The 16,633-nt window shown below is 57.9% G+C and overlaps 4 protein-coding genes across 4 annotated transcripts; 1 reads left to right on the top strand and 3 right to left on the bottom strand.

Annotated features, from left to right (window-relative positions):
• Positions 1 to 2,386: 2,386 nt before the first annotated feature.
• SPBR_05737 (alpha-mannosyltransferase) lies at positions 2,387 to 4,312 on the bottom strand (the record flags this gene model as incomplete). The annotated part of the gene is made up of 1 exon (XM_040764000.1): positions 2,387 to 4,312. The coding sequence occupies one exon, from the start codon at positions 4,310 to 4,312 to the stop codon at positions 2,387 to 2,389; it is 1,926 nt and encodes a 641-aa protein (XP_040622006.1).
• Positions 4,313 to 7,714: 3,402 nt separating this feature from the next.
• Positions 7,715 to 9,152, top strand: SPBR_05911 (serine/threonineeeee kinase 16; the record flags this gene model as incomplete). Its single annotated transcript, XM_040764174.1, has 3 exons — positions 7,715 to 8,321; positions 8,366 to 8,506; positions 8,575 to 9,152. The coding sequence occupies 3 exons, from the start codon at positions 7,715 to 7,717 to the stop codon at positions 9,150 to 9,152; spliced, it is 1,326 nt and encodes a 441-aa protein (XP_040622005.1).
• A 572-nt stretch (positions 9,153 to 9,724) lies between these two features.
• SPBR_05547 (alpha-mannosidase) lies at positions 9,725 to 13,160 on the bottom strand (the record flags this gene model as incomplete). Its single annotated transcript, XM_040763810.1, has 2 exons — positions 9,725 to 12,929; positions 13,006 to 13,160. The coding sequence occupies 2 exons, from the start codon at positions 13,158 to 13,160 to the stop codon at positions 9,725 to 9,727; spliced, it is 3,360 nt and encodes a 1,119-aa protein (XP_040622004.1).
• A 1,592-nt stretch (positions 13,161 to 14,752) lies between these two features.
• Positions 14,753 to 16,357, bottom strand: SPBR_05851 (uncharacterized protein; the record flags this gene model as incomplete). The annotated part of the gene is made up of 1 exon (XM_040764114.1): positions 14,753 to 16,357. One exon carries the CDS (start codon positions 16,355 to 16,357, stop codon positions 14,753 to 14,755), a length of 1,605 nt encoding a protein of 534 aa, XP_040622003.1.
• Between the last annotated feature and the right edge of the window lie 276 nt (positions 16,358 to 16,633).

Raw genomic sequence — 16,633 nt, 5'->3', positions numbered from 1 at the left:
TGTCCCGTTTGTCCCGACGACGTGCAAGTTGTTTTGCCGCCCTGTTGTGCATTCCTGCGCCGGCGTGGTCTGCCTCCATATTGCATGCATAATCCTCTTTATCCATTGCGTAACTTTTCTAGCTGTCCCGTCTTTTCGTTTGACCCCAGCGTCGGGAACCTCTCAAGAGTGTCGGCCGTCACCGGTTCGCGAAATACATATGTATTTGTCTATAAAGTGCGAGTATTGCAAGGAACACCCGCAGAAAGAGAGCATGGGCCTCTCTCTCAAACCATCGGTCCAAGCAAGTTTCGGGAGGTGCGGCTCAAGAATAAAGTCCCTCGAACTACTCCGACGCCCGGGAAGCGAAGTTGTACGATACGAAACGCCTAAAAACAACGGCGGCGGGCTGTGCCATTGCCATGCCCGTGTGAGTACATCGCATGCAGGGCTCGTCAGTCGACAAGGGGGGCAACGTGACAGGATGCGAAGCATGTCATATGTTTTGAAATCAGAACTCGTGGACGGGCGGTGTCGCGGCGGGCATTACGTCGTTGACTCTTGGTGTGCACCCCTTGTCTCGCAAAGGACAGAGGACAAAACATTGCATCACACCACACCACTCTGGGCACAAGCTGCAAGGCGCAATGCGCATGCGCAGTGCGCAATGGACAACCCCGCCCGGGATGGCAGGCAACGGCAGCATCAAAGGATCTGGCCGCAACAATGAGGAGAAAGAAATCGTCTTTGTTGCGACCATCGCTCGCCTTCCCCTTGCCCCTTGTGTACCCGAAACAGTCGTCTCAAACAAAGCATATGATCCCGACCTTTGCTCTATTTAAATTGGTCGGCTGAGGGGGTTCGTCGTAAAGATGGAACAAAGGAGAGAGACATACTCTGCAGAGTAAGAAGAGAAACTACCGTGCGTTTGGACAACGTCGCCGGGTGCGTTGTTTTTGGCGCCCTCCGTTGCTCTCCGTTGCTCTCCGTTGCCCTCCTTTTTCATCGGCGTTCCGCGGAAAGGAGGGAACAGCGGCAAAGTGTAAGGGATAAATGAAATCTACCAAGCAAGTACTGTGTATTGGACTGGTGACGCAAAGGTGTGGTGGCAGCCGTTGGTCATCCGCTCCTTTTCTTGGATATTCCCGGTTTGTTTACTTTGGCGCCCTTTCTGCTCAGCCGCCATCACTAACCTGGACGCACTACCCCTCACCGCTCTTTCTTTTTCCCTCTCTCCGTCTCAGTGCTTGCCGATGCCATCGTCGAGTATGTGTTCTCATCGTGATCGCAGTGAGCGATCTTGGTGCGGCAAAGCAATCATGTCGTCTGAACAATGGCATAATGTTGTGAGGTTTCGTCGCGGGCGCCTAGAAAGTAAACAAATGACGTACGGGCCACATGTCGCGCACCGCGTTTTAGGGGAGCCATGTGCTAAAGCACAGGGGACACAGGGATAAGCAACAAACGCGTGGTCACGTTACCGTAGGACCGCTCACGTGAGCTTCACGTTCATCTTCACTCCAGAGCATCCAACCTCGCATGTCGAGATACTTCCACAAGTATGGCATGGAATCGGCGAATAAGACTGTGGAAGTGATATCTCAAGTTGTTAAAGACCCTATAGGAACTTCTACCGGTTCTGTATTTTTTCGTGAATTTCTGAGACGGGGTCGTGAATTTTAGCATGAATTATGTTCTCTATTTCACAATTGATTTACAGTCGTAAAATACTGCAAAGACATGTCTGACAACTCTGTCTTGGAAGCACGACACGTGCTCATGTGCCACTTCTTCAACTGCAACGCAATATGCAATACGACATTTATACGCAACAACCGTGACGGTTGCTCGGTGTACCGACACGCTCCTACCATTGCATCGTGTGTCTGCGTGACGTTGCACGACATCTTAAAGTGAGTGAAACCGTGGTCAGCCATTTGACACTCGTTTTGGTTGTACAGGTGACCGGCCAAAGTAAGATCTTGACAATGGTCTCATTGAACCTTCTGAATTGTCAAGATCGAATTCATTACAAAACACGCGTCTATCAATCCCCGATCGGACGGCTTCCTACCGTCGTGTATACACCACCAAAAGCCCATACTGTACACCAAAGTACGACGATCCCAGCCTCTATTGGTCCCGTCTTGAGGGCCGGCTGTATGCATCTAGATGTGGCGAAGAAACCAATCGCCATAGAAACGCGCTCGCCCGAGAATAGATCCTGTAGGAGCCGGACCATGCGAAGAAAATGGACATCCAACAGGAAAACAAAGTACTCTAAAAGAATAAAACGCCCCAAGACCTCAAGTCCTTCTATCCCAAACCCCCAAAAGCCATGATGAGAAACAAAGCACCAGAATAAAAGTAGCACAACGACAAGGACGGTTGTGATGAACGCAGCCCCTTACAAGAAGACAGTCTTGTAGTACGCCTCCAGGTCGGCACACTCGCGGCTTGTGAGAAACGTGTGCGTGCACACGGCGCCGCGCACCTCGTCCCACATGGCCCGCTCGACGTCGTAGCCGGCGTCCCGGTTGAAGCTGTCGTCGTCGCCGTCGGCCTGCCAGAGGCGCGAGAGGGCGCCCTGCTCGTTGCGCGCGTAGACGCCGCGCATGGACGCGGCGAGGTGGCGCAGGTCGATTTTGAAAATGTTGTGGTGGACAAACATCCAGCGGGCGCGCACCGCGTTGTTGTTGTTGTTGTTGTCGTTGTTGTTGTTGTTGTCGTTGTTGTTGTTGTTGTCGTTGTTGTTGTTGTTGTCGTTGTTGTTGTTGTTGTCGCCGTCGTCACCCTCGCCGTCGCCGTGCAGCCGGTAGTCGTCGCTCGGGTCCGCCTGGCGCATGGCGGCGCCCATATACGTCCCGTTGATCCAGCGCCCCAGGATGCCAATGTGCGTGTGCACGGCGTAAAACGGGTTGCCCATGACCATGGCGCCGTGCAGAAACGTCTCCTTGTCGCCCTGGCCCAGGGCGCCCTGCGACAGCAGCGGGTAGTAGTGGCTGGGGCCGTAAAAGTTGTAGTAGGCGGCCATGACCAGGCTCGTGCCGTGGCGCGCCTTGTCGTACAGCAGCACGCCCGACTCGGAGCTGCGGCGCTCCGCGAGCCGCGGCGGCCGCACGTCCAGGATGTCGTAGAGCACGGGCGCCGTCGAGGACAGCCAAAAATCGGGCCACGTCACCAGGCCGTGCGTGCGAAAGGGGGCCGCGTCGAACAGGGCGTCCGGGTTGTGGATGGGCCAGCAGTCGGCGTCGAAAAAGAGGACCTCCTGGAAGGACGACAGGAGGATGGAAAATACCTTGAACTGGAACCGCGCGAGCGGCGGCATCCAGGGCGTCGTCTCCCAGAAGCGCTGCATCAGGTGGCACTCGGTGCCGAGCGCGGGGAGGACGGTCTCGCACAGATTGGCGTCGTAGTCGCTGTCGCTGTCCAGGAACAGCTGGACCGGCAGCTGGGACCCGTTGCGGCGCAGCATCAGGATGGACGTGACGGCGATGCCGACGTACTTGCCGCCCGCCGTCATGACGATGCCGCGGGTGGGGACGGCGCCGGGGCCGCTGGCAGCCGTCTTGCCCGGCGTTGCTTTTGTGGTGGCGGCTGTCGCCTCGGGCGTTGCCTTTGCTCTTGTCTTGGTCACAAAGCCCGTGGCTTTGCCTCTGCCTCCGACCCTCGCCTGCGCTCCTCCTGCGGCATCCATTTTCAGTCGCCTCCCCGCTTGCTTCTCCATGTCTGCCGCCGCCGCTTGCGCCTCTGCCTCGGAATTCTCGACACGCCGGCCATATGTCTTGCCCGCATACGGCAGCTGCTGGCCCAGGCTCCGCGCCGCTCGCACAAAATCCGCATGGGCCGCCTTCATGGCGTCCCGCAGGTCGTCCGGCAGGTGGACCTTGTCGACCCGCTCGCGGTACCTGTCAAGCTCGGGGTTCGGCTGGACGTCGTCGTCCGTCACAATGTCCTGGAGAACGACCTCCTTCATTGTTTTGGGGCCGGCGTCCATCATGGCCTGTAGGAGCTGCTTCCAGTAGCGCAGCATCTCCTTGGACGGAGGAACGCCGCCCTTGGGCGGTGGACGTTGCAGGCCGTAGCGGGAAGACAGGCCCGCCGCCCGCGTGCCCTCCAAAAAGCTGCTGCTGCTGCTGCTTCTGGTGACGTGGATGATGGGTGGCGACGGGACCAAGGCCGCGCGGGCGAGACCGGCGCCGACGTGGGCTATGATGACGACGAGGCCAAGGACAATCGAGAGAAGAAACGCAAGGTAGGCTCGTGGGCGGTGCCGCTGGAAGAGCAAGAGCATTTTGGCTCTCTTGGGTGGTGGGTATTTGTAGACAGGCATGGTGTGTTGATGAGTGCAAAGGCGATAAAAAGAGTGTTGGTACAATGGCGATGTCGAAGAGTCGAAGCGATCGTTTCATGAAATCGAGGGTCGCGAGGAGGTGAACCATAAATGAATGGGATAGAGCGGCTGGTAGGAGATATAAAAGCACAATGAGGACATGGGCATCAAAAAACGGCAAAAATAGTAAAAGGGATGGTGATGCCTCTCGGCCGTCTGCGCACACCAACGCGGCCGCCTTGCTTCGTGAGAGCCCCCACAGCCGTCCAACGGCCGTGGCCGTTCCCTCAGATATATTTAGTTCGCAGTGTTGCCCGTGCTGCACTTTTGCTGTACAAAACTGTACACAGAGTCGTGTTTCTTCTACATCACATCGTCGAGAGGGCGCTGCCTCGACCAGTTCGTCGCCGCTGCTGAGTGTCGTGTATCGAAGGAAGACGTTTGTTGGTAATGGTGTGAAGGCTGTAGGGTCCTCCTTTCTAGGCCAATATCTGGTCCAGCGAGTGTAGTTGACTCTGGTATCGTACTGTAGTCGGACGTAAGAAGTTGAAAGAAGGACAAGCCAGTGTGAGGTACTTTGGAGTAGGATGTTGAAAAGATGCGTTCGAGGCTACCGCCGTTGTCGATGTTCAAGGCGGGTGGGACAGGATGGACGAAAGCAGACGGTCTGGACCCATTCTTTCTTTTCTGTCACTCTATTTCTTTTTATTTTCCCCCTCAGATCCCGAGTACGGAGGGAGTATGGAGTAATGAGAATAGGGAATAGGGAATGGAGAATGGAGAATGGAGAATTTAGAATGGAGTCCTAGTTCTGTAATGTCTTTTATTACAGAGAACAGCTCTCTGCTTCAAGACATTGCTCCGAGTGTAGAAATTCTGCAAGGGACACTCGGCTCCGGTGTGTGGCATTATTATTCGACCGGAGAGACAGGAACAAATGTTTCATGCACTTGCCGTCATCACCAAAAAAAAAAAAAAAAAACAGTTCCTGGGCGGCGGTTGTGGTTGTTTTGTGTACTGCCCTAGACAGACCCATACCGTTTGTGAGGATCATCGCCCTCGTATTACGTGGACAAACACGGTGATGGGGGTGTGTTTCTAACAAACGAGATGAAAGAGTGCCGAGTGTACTGAGTGTACCAAGTGTAAGACATTGATTTTGTGGCTTTCTGTCAAGTCCAGGGAGGTTGTATGAATTAAGAGATGAGGAACAAAGGACATTCACAAAGAGGCGACGTTGAAGCTTTCCGTCCCGTTTACGAAGGACGATGTACGACGGCATGTCACATTGACGATGGAGAAAAGCTTGGGCGGATGTACCTTTTGTAAGTGGCCTGCATTGCTCGGGTGCCGTCAACTTTCCGCTTTCACTTTCACGCCTTCTCAATCGAGGATAGGCTTACGATTAAGCTTCTCCATACGTCGTACTCGCGGCCATATTTTCTTTTCTTGCCCAACTTGAGAGACATATCCCTTGTTCCATTGTGTTATAAAACGCCATCTTAACCGTCCAAAACGACACACAGAGTATACCGAATACGTATCTGCTCGCTCGATCCTCACTCATCGACGAAGGCGACGTTCTTTCAAGAAGCTTGGGTGAATGATGCGACTGATGCCGAACAAAAAAACTGGTTGCTAGCGCCTAGGCGGAAAAGGGGGCGGCGATTCGGGCTTGCAAGGCTACTGAATGTGGGAACTCGGCTCCAGTTTTCTGATCTTTCGGTCGGTCTGAAGAAGGCGAATCGGTTTTGATCAAGTACGATGTACCCATATGCATGTGCTTGGAGAAGCCTGGTCTGACTCGCTGGTTCTCCAGGCTCTCCAGGCTCGCCGGACGATGAAAGAGATTAATTATCACGTGTAAAGAACCCTTGCGTTGCCAAACTCCTCAACTCTCAACTCCTCATTCTACTTCGTTTTCGCGGCCGCAGCTCTAAATAGGAGCCGTTGCAACAGACAAAAAGGGGGAGAGAGGCGACAAAGGGAGAAACTGCTCTGAAAACGAAAATTATCAAAAATCCGTGTTTTTTTTTTTCTTTTTTTTCTTTTTTTCTTTTTTTTTTTTTTTTTTTTTTGATAATGATGGGCAGGCAGGGCGGCGTAATAAATAGAGTGAAGGGAGAAGAAGAAAAGGAGGCGGAGGCAAGGAACGAGTCTTACGGAAACTACGAAACTGCCACTAGGCAATCCAGGAACGGTTGCAACAAGCGAGCGACTAAAGAAGTCTGGAGGCAACCATTAACGCTCTGTGTATAAAAACGGCCGCCGGCGAGTCTCTACATATTTTTGTTTTGCAGCCAATCAGCCAATGTAGCGATATGACAACGCGTTTCTCATGAGCTTCAAAGACGGATAAAACAACCCAAACGACGGCATATCTGTCGTTCCGTTGGGTGTCGAGGGCGAGATTATAAGTTGTACGTGCGACTGTAGCACGCAATGCCTTGCCACGATCGTTTGAAGCCTGGATCGTTTGCGCTTCTCGAAACGGTAAAGCAATACGATGTAAAAGGGCCCAGCCCAGCCTTACCACGATCTACAGTGTACGACATACTCTCAGGAGCCGTCATCTGACCAGGCCCAAGCGTGACGGGAGGAAGGAGATCAGAGGATCGTCGTCTATCAAGAGAAGAGGTCTGCTGCACCTGGCAAGGCGGAGTCCCTCTGGAAAACAAAGACAGCAGCGACAACGCGACACGAGTTAAGGAATGCACGACATCCAGAACTTCTGGCATTGTGAGCACGACCGCAAACAATTCCATCCAACTTCTGAGCCATGGCCCTTCGCCACCAAAAACGACCTTGAAGACTAGCATCAACTCTGCATTATTATAGGAATAGACCGCTACCACTAAGCCAACTGGCAAAATAGAAGGCTCTAACGTTAAGGCTAGATAACAGGTCTGCAGTACCGTGGTCTTCCCACATCTACGAATCGTACTTCTAGCCATACGACTTCAGTGTGCCTACACGTGCCGAATCAGGTGACACAAATGATTAGTCAGAATGGTGAGACGAAATGGGGCCAATTTGGGGGCTGGCCAGTTGCGCTAAAACCAGCCAACGAGACAGCTTCTCCAGTGGATCCGCCTTGCGGCGTCGCGCTGCGGACCTTGTGGCAGCTCCTAGTGAAGTTGCGTCGGCCGTTAATCGTGGCTGAGAGATTGGGCGCAACGGACAAAACGGACAAAAAAAGAACAGGCTGACGTGTGTTTTCCGGAGACAAGCTGATGAACGACGCCAACAAGGACCTCGAAGCTGCAAACACAGAATCGAACAAGAGTTGGAAACGAACCTCAGACGAGAACCAGACGAGGCAAAAGACACCGAAAGAACATCTCGACAACCTCGCCAATCCTCCCCTTCGACTGCCTCCAGTGCCTCCTCCGCACGCGCACCATGGCCAGCACGATTCTCGACCTCGTCTACTCCATGGGCAGCTGCCTGTCGTGCTTCCCGAGCACGCCCACCCTCAAGATCAACGGCCGCAGCTTCAAGATCCTGCGGCTGCTCGGCGAGGGCGGCTTCTCCTACGTCTACCTGGTCCAGGACACTGCGACCGCCGAGCTGTTTGCCCTCAAGAAGATCCGGTGCCCCTTTGGCGCCGAGTCCGTCGCCCAGGCCATGCGCGAGGTCGAGGCGTACCGGCTGTTTGCGCGGTCCGAAGGCATCATCCACTCGGTCGACTATAGCGTGGCCACCGAACGGGGCGGCGGCGGCGGCGGCGGCAACATTGGCGACAGCGGCGGCGGGCCGGCCAAGACGGTGTACATTGTGCTGCCGTACTACCGGCGGGGCAACCTGCAGGACCTGATCAATGCGAACCTGGTAAACCACACGCACTTCCCGGAGAAGCAGCTGATGCAGCTGTTCCTGGGCATCTGCCGCGCGCTGCGGGAGATGCACGTGTACCGGGGCAGTCCCGCGGCGGCCGCGGGCGGCGGCAGCACCAGTGACGAGCACATGGACGTGCCGCAGCGGGGGGGCCCCGCGCAGCAGCCGGCACGTCTGCGTCTGGCCCTGGCTCTGGCTCGGGCTCTGGCGGTGCAGGTGCAGGTGGCTCCCGCGCGGCCGGTGCCGACGACGAGTTCGAGGCCGAGCAGCAGCGTCCGCTCATGGGCGACGAGGAGCCGCGTGTCGGCGGCGGCGGCGGCTCCGGCCGCAGCTACGCCCATCGTGACATCAAGCCAGGTACGTCACGGCCCATGTTCATTGTTCATTTTCGTGTACTTCCCCCGCCCACTGACCGCACCGTCCAGGCAACATTATGATCGCCGACGACGGCACCACCCCCATCCTCATGGACCTCGGCTCCATTGCCGACAGCCCGCTGGCCATCACCTCCCGCAGCCTCGCCATCGCCACCCAGGACGTCGCCGCCGAGCACAGCACCATGCCCTACCGCGCCCCCGAGCTCTTTGACGTCAAGACCGGCGGCGTCGTCGACACCAAGGTCGACATTTGGTCCATGGGCGCCACCCTGTTTGCGTGTCTCGTGGGCAAGTCGCCGTTTGAGATGCGGTCCGACGAGACCGGCGGCTCCCTGGCGATTTGCGTCCTGAGCGGCGACTGGCGGTTCCCCGACGAAGGACCCGGTCGCAAGCCAAAGGCGCCCTCAGGGCCGCCCAAGCGGACGGGGACGGGGATGAGTGCCAGTGGGGCGGCCGGTGGCGGCGCTGCTGCTGGTGCTGCTGCGTCCGTGCCGGCCGACGAGACGACCATCAGCGAACCGGTCCGCGAAGTTGTCCGCCGGTGCCTGAGCGTCGAGCCGGCCGAGCGGCCCGACATTGACGAGCTGATCCAGCTGGTGGAGGACACGCTGGAGCAGTTGGAGTAGACGGCGTGCAGCGACAACGACGACGAGGATGACGACGGTAGCTGGACGAAATGGAGAACAACAACGACATGTACGATATGGTGATTGTACATTGGATTTGCCCTTGTGTTTGCCAGGATCTTCACTTTCCACCCAGATTTCTCAAACTTCAGACGACACATATTGTCAATCTTTTTGCTATGAGCGAGTTTTAATCAGCATCTTTTGTTTCCTTCTGCTCTTCGTTCCGTTTTAGATTTCTTTGCCCTCTTCTTTCGCAATGTTGTTATCGTATGGTATCGTACGCCCGTGAAAAGGCCAATTCCAATTGAAAGGTCGAGAAGCAACCCAAATATATATAACAAGTCGCAAAATTGCAATGCTACGGACAAAGAAAGTAAAACCTCAGCACAGTAAAGCAAAACAAAACAAGCAAACAAAAACAAAAAGACGTGTCTCAGTCTGCTTCCCAACCCGTACCGTTCCCATTCTGTCGTTCCAATCGTCGTTTGCCGTTCTTCGTTCTGTTCGCCCATCGCCCGGCGTTCTTACGCCCGGCGTTCTTACGCCCGGCGTTCTTACGCCCGGCGTTCTTACGCCAGCTGCACCCGGAAGGTGGCCACCTCAAACGGCCGCAGCTCAATGTCGAAAGTGGCCGTCTCGTCGGCGTTCTCGTCAAGGGCAGTGCGGAGCGCAACCGTCTCCTGGTCGTCCTCGAGCAGGTTGGTCTTGTACACGGCCTTTACGGGCCACGCCGCCTTGCTGACCACCACGGACCCGCGCGACTGGCCGCCCAGGCTCTCGTAGATGCGCAGCACCACGCTGCGGCTCTTGCGTGGCGTCGGCAGGTGCGGGCCGTCGGCGTCCTTGGCCGTCTGCGACCGCACGTCCGCGTCGTCCTCGGCACGCTTGACCGTGTCCAGCACCAGCGACGCGTCGCCCACGAGCCGCAGCGGGTTGGTCTTGGTCTTGGCGGCCGTCGGTCCGGCGGGGCCCAGGCCCAGCTGCTTGGGCGCGCGGACCACCGACTGGAGCGGGTTGTTGAACTCGTAGCCCTTGCGGATCGTCGCCGCGCCCAGCGCGCCCTTGTGCGGCATGATGGCCCAGCGGATCTGGTGGCGGCCCATGTCGGCGTGGGCGTCGGGCGCCTTGGGTGACCGCAGCAGCGACAGGCGCATGAGGTTGCCCACCGTCGCGAAGCCGTACTTGCTCTCGTTGAGGATCGAGACACCGTAGCCGTTCTCGGACAGGTCGGCAAACTTGTGGCAGCACACCTCGAACTTGGCCATGTCCCAGCTCGTGTTGTAGTGCGTCGGACGGCGCACCAGGCCGAACTGCGTCTCGTACGTGGCCTCGGTGTTGCGCACCGTCACGGGGAACTCGACCTTGAGGAACTGCATCGTCTCGTGCCAGTCCACGTCGCTCGTCACCTCGACCGTCGACGGCTGGCCGGGCAGGGCGGCCGCCAGGCTGATGGTCGTGCGGATGCTGCTCTTGTCGCTGATGCGCGTCTCGGTGACGATGCTGACGCGGTGCGCCTTCTCCTCGCCAATGTACACAGCCGTCGTCTCCAGCTCCTTGCGCGTGTCCAGGTGGTACACCTCGACGTCCCAGGCCTGCCAGTACAGCGGCTTGTCGTCGAAGATGACAAACTGGTTGGCCTTCTCGCCGGGAGAGACGACCTCGCGCTCGTTGAGGTAATCGTACAGCGACGTGATGACGCCGTTCTGGATGGTGACGCGCAGGTCGGCGTTCTGCATCACGAACACGCCCTTGGACACCTCGCTGACCGTGACGGGCGCCTTGTTCGGCGCAGCGTACGAAGAGAGGGGGCGGAGCGGGATCAGCGAGCCGGCGCCGTCGGCGACGGCACACTCGTTCTCCGAGATGGCGACCAGCTCCTTGCGCGGCCAGGGCAGCGTGTTGACGGCCGCCAAGGTTGAATCATCCACCTGCGCCTGGGCCGCGCCAAACGCGACGGGGGCGAAGCCCAGCACGTCGTAGATGTCCTTGAGGACACGGTCGGCGGTGTCAAAGAGCTTGGCGTAGAGCTCGTCCGAGTCGTCGTAGCACATCTCGATGGAGCTGCCGGGAAGACAGTCGTGGAACTGGCAGAGCAGCGTGGCCTCCCACATGTCGTCGATGTCGGCCTTGGGATACTTGTACTCGGAGCCGGGCTGGAGCGAGGCCAGGGTGGCCAGGTACTCAATGTCGCGCAGGATGAACTCGGCGCGGCGGTTGTTGCGCTTGTTGTTCGCCTGCGTGGTGTACGTGCCGCGGTGCAGCTCAAAGTACAGCTCGCCGTACCAGGTGACGAGCTTGTCGGCCTTGGCCTCGAGGTGGTCAAAAAAGTCGTCGACGGACTTGCCCAGGTGGACGCGGGGCAGCAGGCCCACGGTGTCGGCCATGCCGCGGCAGCGGCGCAGCTTCTCGACGTGCTGCCACGTGGGGCCGCCGCCGCCGTCGCCCTTGCCAAAGACGAGCAGCGACGTGTGGTCCTGGTCCATGGACTTGTGCTGGGAGACGCTGCGGCGGACGTCACCAAAGTGGGCCTCGGCGGTGTACGTCTCGGACGGCGGCATGTGGCACAGAACCTGACTGCCGTCCAGGGCGATCCAGTTGAAGGTGGTGTGCGGGAACTTGTTGATGTTGTTCCAGCTCAGCTTCTGGGTCAGGAAGCGCGTCATGCCGGACAGGCGGCACAGCTGGGGCAGCTGGCTGGAGTAGCCAAAGGTGTCGGGCAGCCAGAAGGTCTGGCAGCGCGCGCCAAAGTGGCCCTCGAAGAAGCGCTGGCCGTAGACAAACTGGCGCACGAGGGCCTCGCCGCTGGGCATGTTGGTGTCGTGCTCGACCCAGCTGCCGCCGATGGGGTGGAACTGGCCGCTCGTGACCTTGGCGCGGACGCGCTCAAAGACGGAGGGGTAGAACTGCTTGAGCCACTTGTACTGCTGGGCCTGCGAGCAGGCAAAGTTGAGCTCCGGGAACTCGTCCATCAGGTTGCACTGGTTGGTCCACGAGCGGGCGACCTTGCGCTTGGTCTCGGCCCAGGGCCACAGCCAGCAGGTGTCGATGTGGCAGTGGCCGATGCCGAAGACGATGGGCTCCTTGCCGGGCTTGGTGGTGAAGACGGAGGGGTCGTCGACCTTGGCGCCAATGTACTCCTCGGCGATCTTGCGGGCACGCAGGATGGACTCCTGGCTGCCGCGCTCAAAGGTGTCGATTATGCGGGTGGCCACGTCGAGGGCCTTGTGCTGCTCCCACGAGTCCTCGGGGAACTCGCGGGCGGCGTCGCCGATGATCCAGACGTCGATCCAGAGCTGGCGCGCGGGGTAGTTGACGGCGACAATGTCGGCCTTGGTCAGCTGGAAGAAGCGGTTCGGGTCGGGAGGCTGGATGCTGTCGCCGTTGCTGCCGTTGCCGAACATGCCGTTGCAGGCCATCTCGACGTAGACAATGTGGGGCTTGCCGTCGCGGAAGCTCGCCGGCAGCTTCCACTCGATGCGCTCTCCGCCGCCGGTCAGGCCCTGCAGCGGCTCGCCGTTCTCGGACCAGATGAGGCCTTCGTTGTTGCCGTCCCAGTGGAACTCGAGGAGCTCCTTCTTCTGCAGCTCCTTGGGCACGGTGATCTCGACGCGGAACCAGTGGGTGGACCACGAGGGGCCAAACGAGTCGCCCACCGACGCCTCCTCGAACTTCTGCTTGACGGCCTCGGCGAAGGTGGGGCGGTCGAGGCCCGGAACGGACCACTTTGAGAGCTTGACGTGTGGCTTGCCGGCGGCGACGCCGTCATCCATCATGCTGGGGCATGTTAACCTTGCTGCATCTCACAATCCGTGTCTCTGTGTCTTTGCAGCCGCAAAGGGGTGGTACATACGATAGCAGGTTGACCTTGTCCCATTGTCCCTGGGAGTAGAACTGGCCGATGCGTTCGCGGTAGATCTTGGAGATCTTCTGGCCAACGGGCCGGTGGGCCAGCTGCGGGTAGCTGTGGTGGCCGCACACGTGCGGAGCTCGTTCGCCGCCGCCCATGATGTATTGTGTGCAGGGCTGTGTCTCTGTGTATCTGTGTGTTGGGTGTGTCTAGGGAAGGATGCGTCGAGGATGCAAACGAACGAAGGGCCAGAGCAAGGTTCGAGATCGAAGCGTACGGTGAGGCTCTGGCGACAAAACCGGGTCTTGTGAGCTCGGTCAGCGGGTCCGGCTAAATGCGGGCTTCGACAAGCTCGGAGAACGAACGAGAGTGATGTACGTGAGACGCGCACACGAGTCGGTGGAGAGAGAGATACGAGAGGACGGCGAGGTGAATTGCAGAGAAAGAAAATAACAAAGCGATGCAAAGAGAGAAAGGGGAGGAATGCCGGGTCGGGGAAGGGGCTTGTTTAAATCTCAAAAGAGGAAGGAGGAATTGAGCAAGAAAGTTGTCAGGGCGGCAAGGAAGGTCACTAAGAAACGCCGATACGGCCTCGCGTTCGCACCTGCCACCTTACGCCGCGTGAGCTCACACAGCACTAGCCAAGCTACGGCGGTAAGGCAAGAGCACGAAGTAGGATTACCCCGTATTTTCCTGCAACAAAGGGCCGCAGCTTCCCTCTTTGAAACAGGACACCGCTCTCCCCTACGTAATTGCGTGGGCCACCCCCTCCTCTCTCTTGTACTGCCGCATACGGCCTAGCGTAGGGCCTCTGGCCCCGCCCCCGACACCGTGGGATGTGGTCGCTACTTCGTAGGCGCATAGGCGGGGGAACTGATGCTGTGATGGAACGACTCGGCAGCTCTCCGCCCGACGTTCCTCACGTCTGTGTCTCAAACGGACTTGCGTGGCCGGGGCAAATTACAACGTTTCCTGCAGTGAAGTGGTACGACCAAAAGCCCCGACGGAAAATCCGACAAGGCAAGGAAAAAACGTCGGCGCTGGACTCGAGGCGTGAGAATAAAGTAGAACGTATCGTGGTTGAAAAGTAGTAAGGATTAGGAGACGGAGCGATATTCATGCCTCTTGACGGATGGTCGATCCTTTATCACGATGGCTGCGGATGCTGACTGCCGCTGTGGTCGTCCATCTCGCCAAGTGGAAGACGATGCAGTTGTGAGATACCGAAATTGAAGGGATAGAGAAGGATGAGGGCATTCGGTCGGCTGGTAAACTACTAGTTGCTGACATGGACGGCTACCAGGGGCTGCGTCGTTCGTTGTCACGTTCGGCCATTATCGTATTCTGGGTGTGAACTGTGCTCGGTTGGATAACGTTGAGTTGGTGATAGAGTGGCAAGTACGGCAAAACTGACACGGAAATCGAATAAACAGCAGTGATTGAGTAAACATACGATCAAAGCACAAGAATCCTCGGCTTGTCAGAACATAGAAATTGATTCCATGAACCTGAAAAGGACAAATGAAATAAATGCAGTAGACATGTATCATAGACGGTCGTGCTAAAATACAAAGAACAAGAAACCCCTAAAACGAAGGTGGCATATACTGAGACGTTGCTTCAAATGATTCGTGAATGGAGCGGAGAAAGGATGAAAAAGGAGAGTAGTCACAGCGAAGGGGAAAGCCAAACGAAAGCAACAGCGGGCCATCCATTAAACGCCCTCTGTACTCGTATACCTCTTCTCCTCCTACAAAAACGAGCTCGTCTCCCGACGACGGCCGCTGCTGCCACCGCCTGCGCCCGTGCCGTTGTGCCTCAGCTCCGACACCTGCGGGTCCGCGCCGTCCTGGCCGTCGTCGCAGTCGTCCTCCTCTTCAAACTCGTCGTCGTCGTCAAAGTCGTAGTCGTCGTCGTCGTCGTCCATGTCATTCTTGACGTCGTTTTCATCGGAATGACCGCGCTTGCTGGCAGGCTGCGGGACAGCACCGGCACCGAGGCCGGCCCGCGCAGCCGTCGCTGGGGCCGTGGCGTCCTTGATCATCGCCTCCACGCCGACCGCCACGGCCTCGATGGGCGCCCCGCGCTCCTCGTAGTCAACCATGCTATCGTCCTCGACGCTGTGTGCGCCCAGGCCGACAGGCTTGCTGTCGTCGTATAGGTCGTCGTCCCCCTCGGCCTCTTCGTCATCGCCGCTCTCGCTCTCGCTCTCGCTCTCGCTCTCACTCTCGCTGGCGTCAAACGACAGGGCGCCCATCATGGGCACGTTGATGCGCGCCAGCTGGCTCTTGATCAGGTTGTCGGCCACATTGTACAACCGCGTGTCGTTGTCTGACGGCGTGTCGCGGTCAATGTCAAAGGCGACCTCGTCCGGGTCGGCCGGGCGGTCGCGTGCGCCGGGCGTGTTGGGCGATACAGCGTCGTCCAACTCTGGCACCTGGAGCACCCACTTGCGGACGGCCTCGCCCTTGGTCACAGGGCGTCCGGTGCGAACAGCAGCACTCGAGCGGCGTGCTCTACGGCCGCCACCCTCTACGACTCTGACTTTGTTGTCCTCGCCTGCTGCCTTGACTGCCAGGCCCCGACGGAACTGCCGCTTTTTCCGCCGCCGCCGCCGCTGGATGCGGTCGCGGATGTACCAGGCGACCACCAGCATGGCTGCCTGCGTCATCTCTTGGCTCTTTTGGCGCTGCATGCTGGCCCACGCCAGGTACCGCTGCTGCTGGAGGTTGGCGACGGCCTGGCACCGTTGGTGGTAGTAGGCGGCGATACGGGATGCGATGGCCAGGTAGCGCGGGTCGGACGGCGACAGGGTCCCACCCTCGGACGACGTCGCTGCTACTGCTTCTGCTGTTGGTCTTGTGGAAGCCGTCCCTGTCGTCTTGGCTCCCGGCGTGGCCCGACGACGTGCTGCCGTTGTCGATGGAGAGGCAGTTGTTGTCTTTACCGTTGAAGATGGTGCCGTTGTTTGTTCCACCTTGATACTCCCTTGCTGACCGCTCTGTTGCTGCTGTACTAGTGACGGTAGTGGTGGGACCGGTGGTGGAAATGCGTGCTTTGGTCCTCCATTCATACCGGCGTTCACGGTACCCGGCATCGGCCGCTGGCTCGCCGTTATCCCGCTTTGAGGGCCTACGCCCTTGAGGCTGCCGGCAAGGCCGCCGGGTCCACCGCTGAGACTGTTGCCGAGAAGGCCGTTGCCATGTCCGTACGTTTCCCGCGTAAAAGATTTGAGCAGAGTTGGTGAGAGTGGTGTCGGTCCCCCGGGGAGTGAAAATGACTGGTAATCAGGAGGTGGAGTCAGAGGGATCTGAGGACCGAAAGGAAAGGGCAGCGACGGCATGGACGCAGCCATGGTATTGAATTCAAATGAGGTCGCCGTATACCAATGGACGTTTTTTTGTGTCTCGTGTAAGAGCAGTCGTCACCCTTTCTATAGGTTTGTGAGATATAGAGACCTCACAGTCGCTTGGATGATTGTCAGGTGTTTACTGTGGCCTCCTGGCTGGTGTAAATATCAATTTTGTTTTGTGGTCCGGTTATGGCCTGTGTTAGTTTTGCACTTTATATCGTACTGTTTAGAACAGCTTCATCAATATTTGGACCGCCCAGTATGACGAGACCACGGGAC

The sequence above is a fragment of the Sporothrix brasiliensis genome, assembly GCF_000820605.1.
Source record: "Sporothrix brasiliensis 5110 chromosome Unknown Cont15, whole genome shotgun sequence".
Lineage (NCBI taxonomy): Eukaryota > Fungi > Ascomycota > Sordariomycetes > Ophiostomatales > Ophiostomataceae > Sporothrix > Sporothrix brasiliensis.
This window is presented reverse-complemented; position numbering and strand designations above follow the sequence as displayed.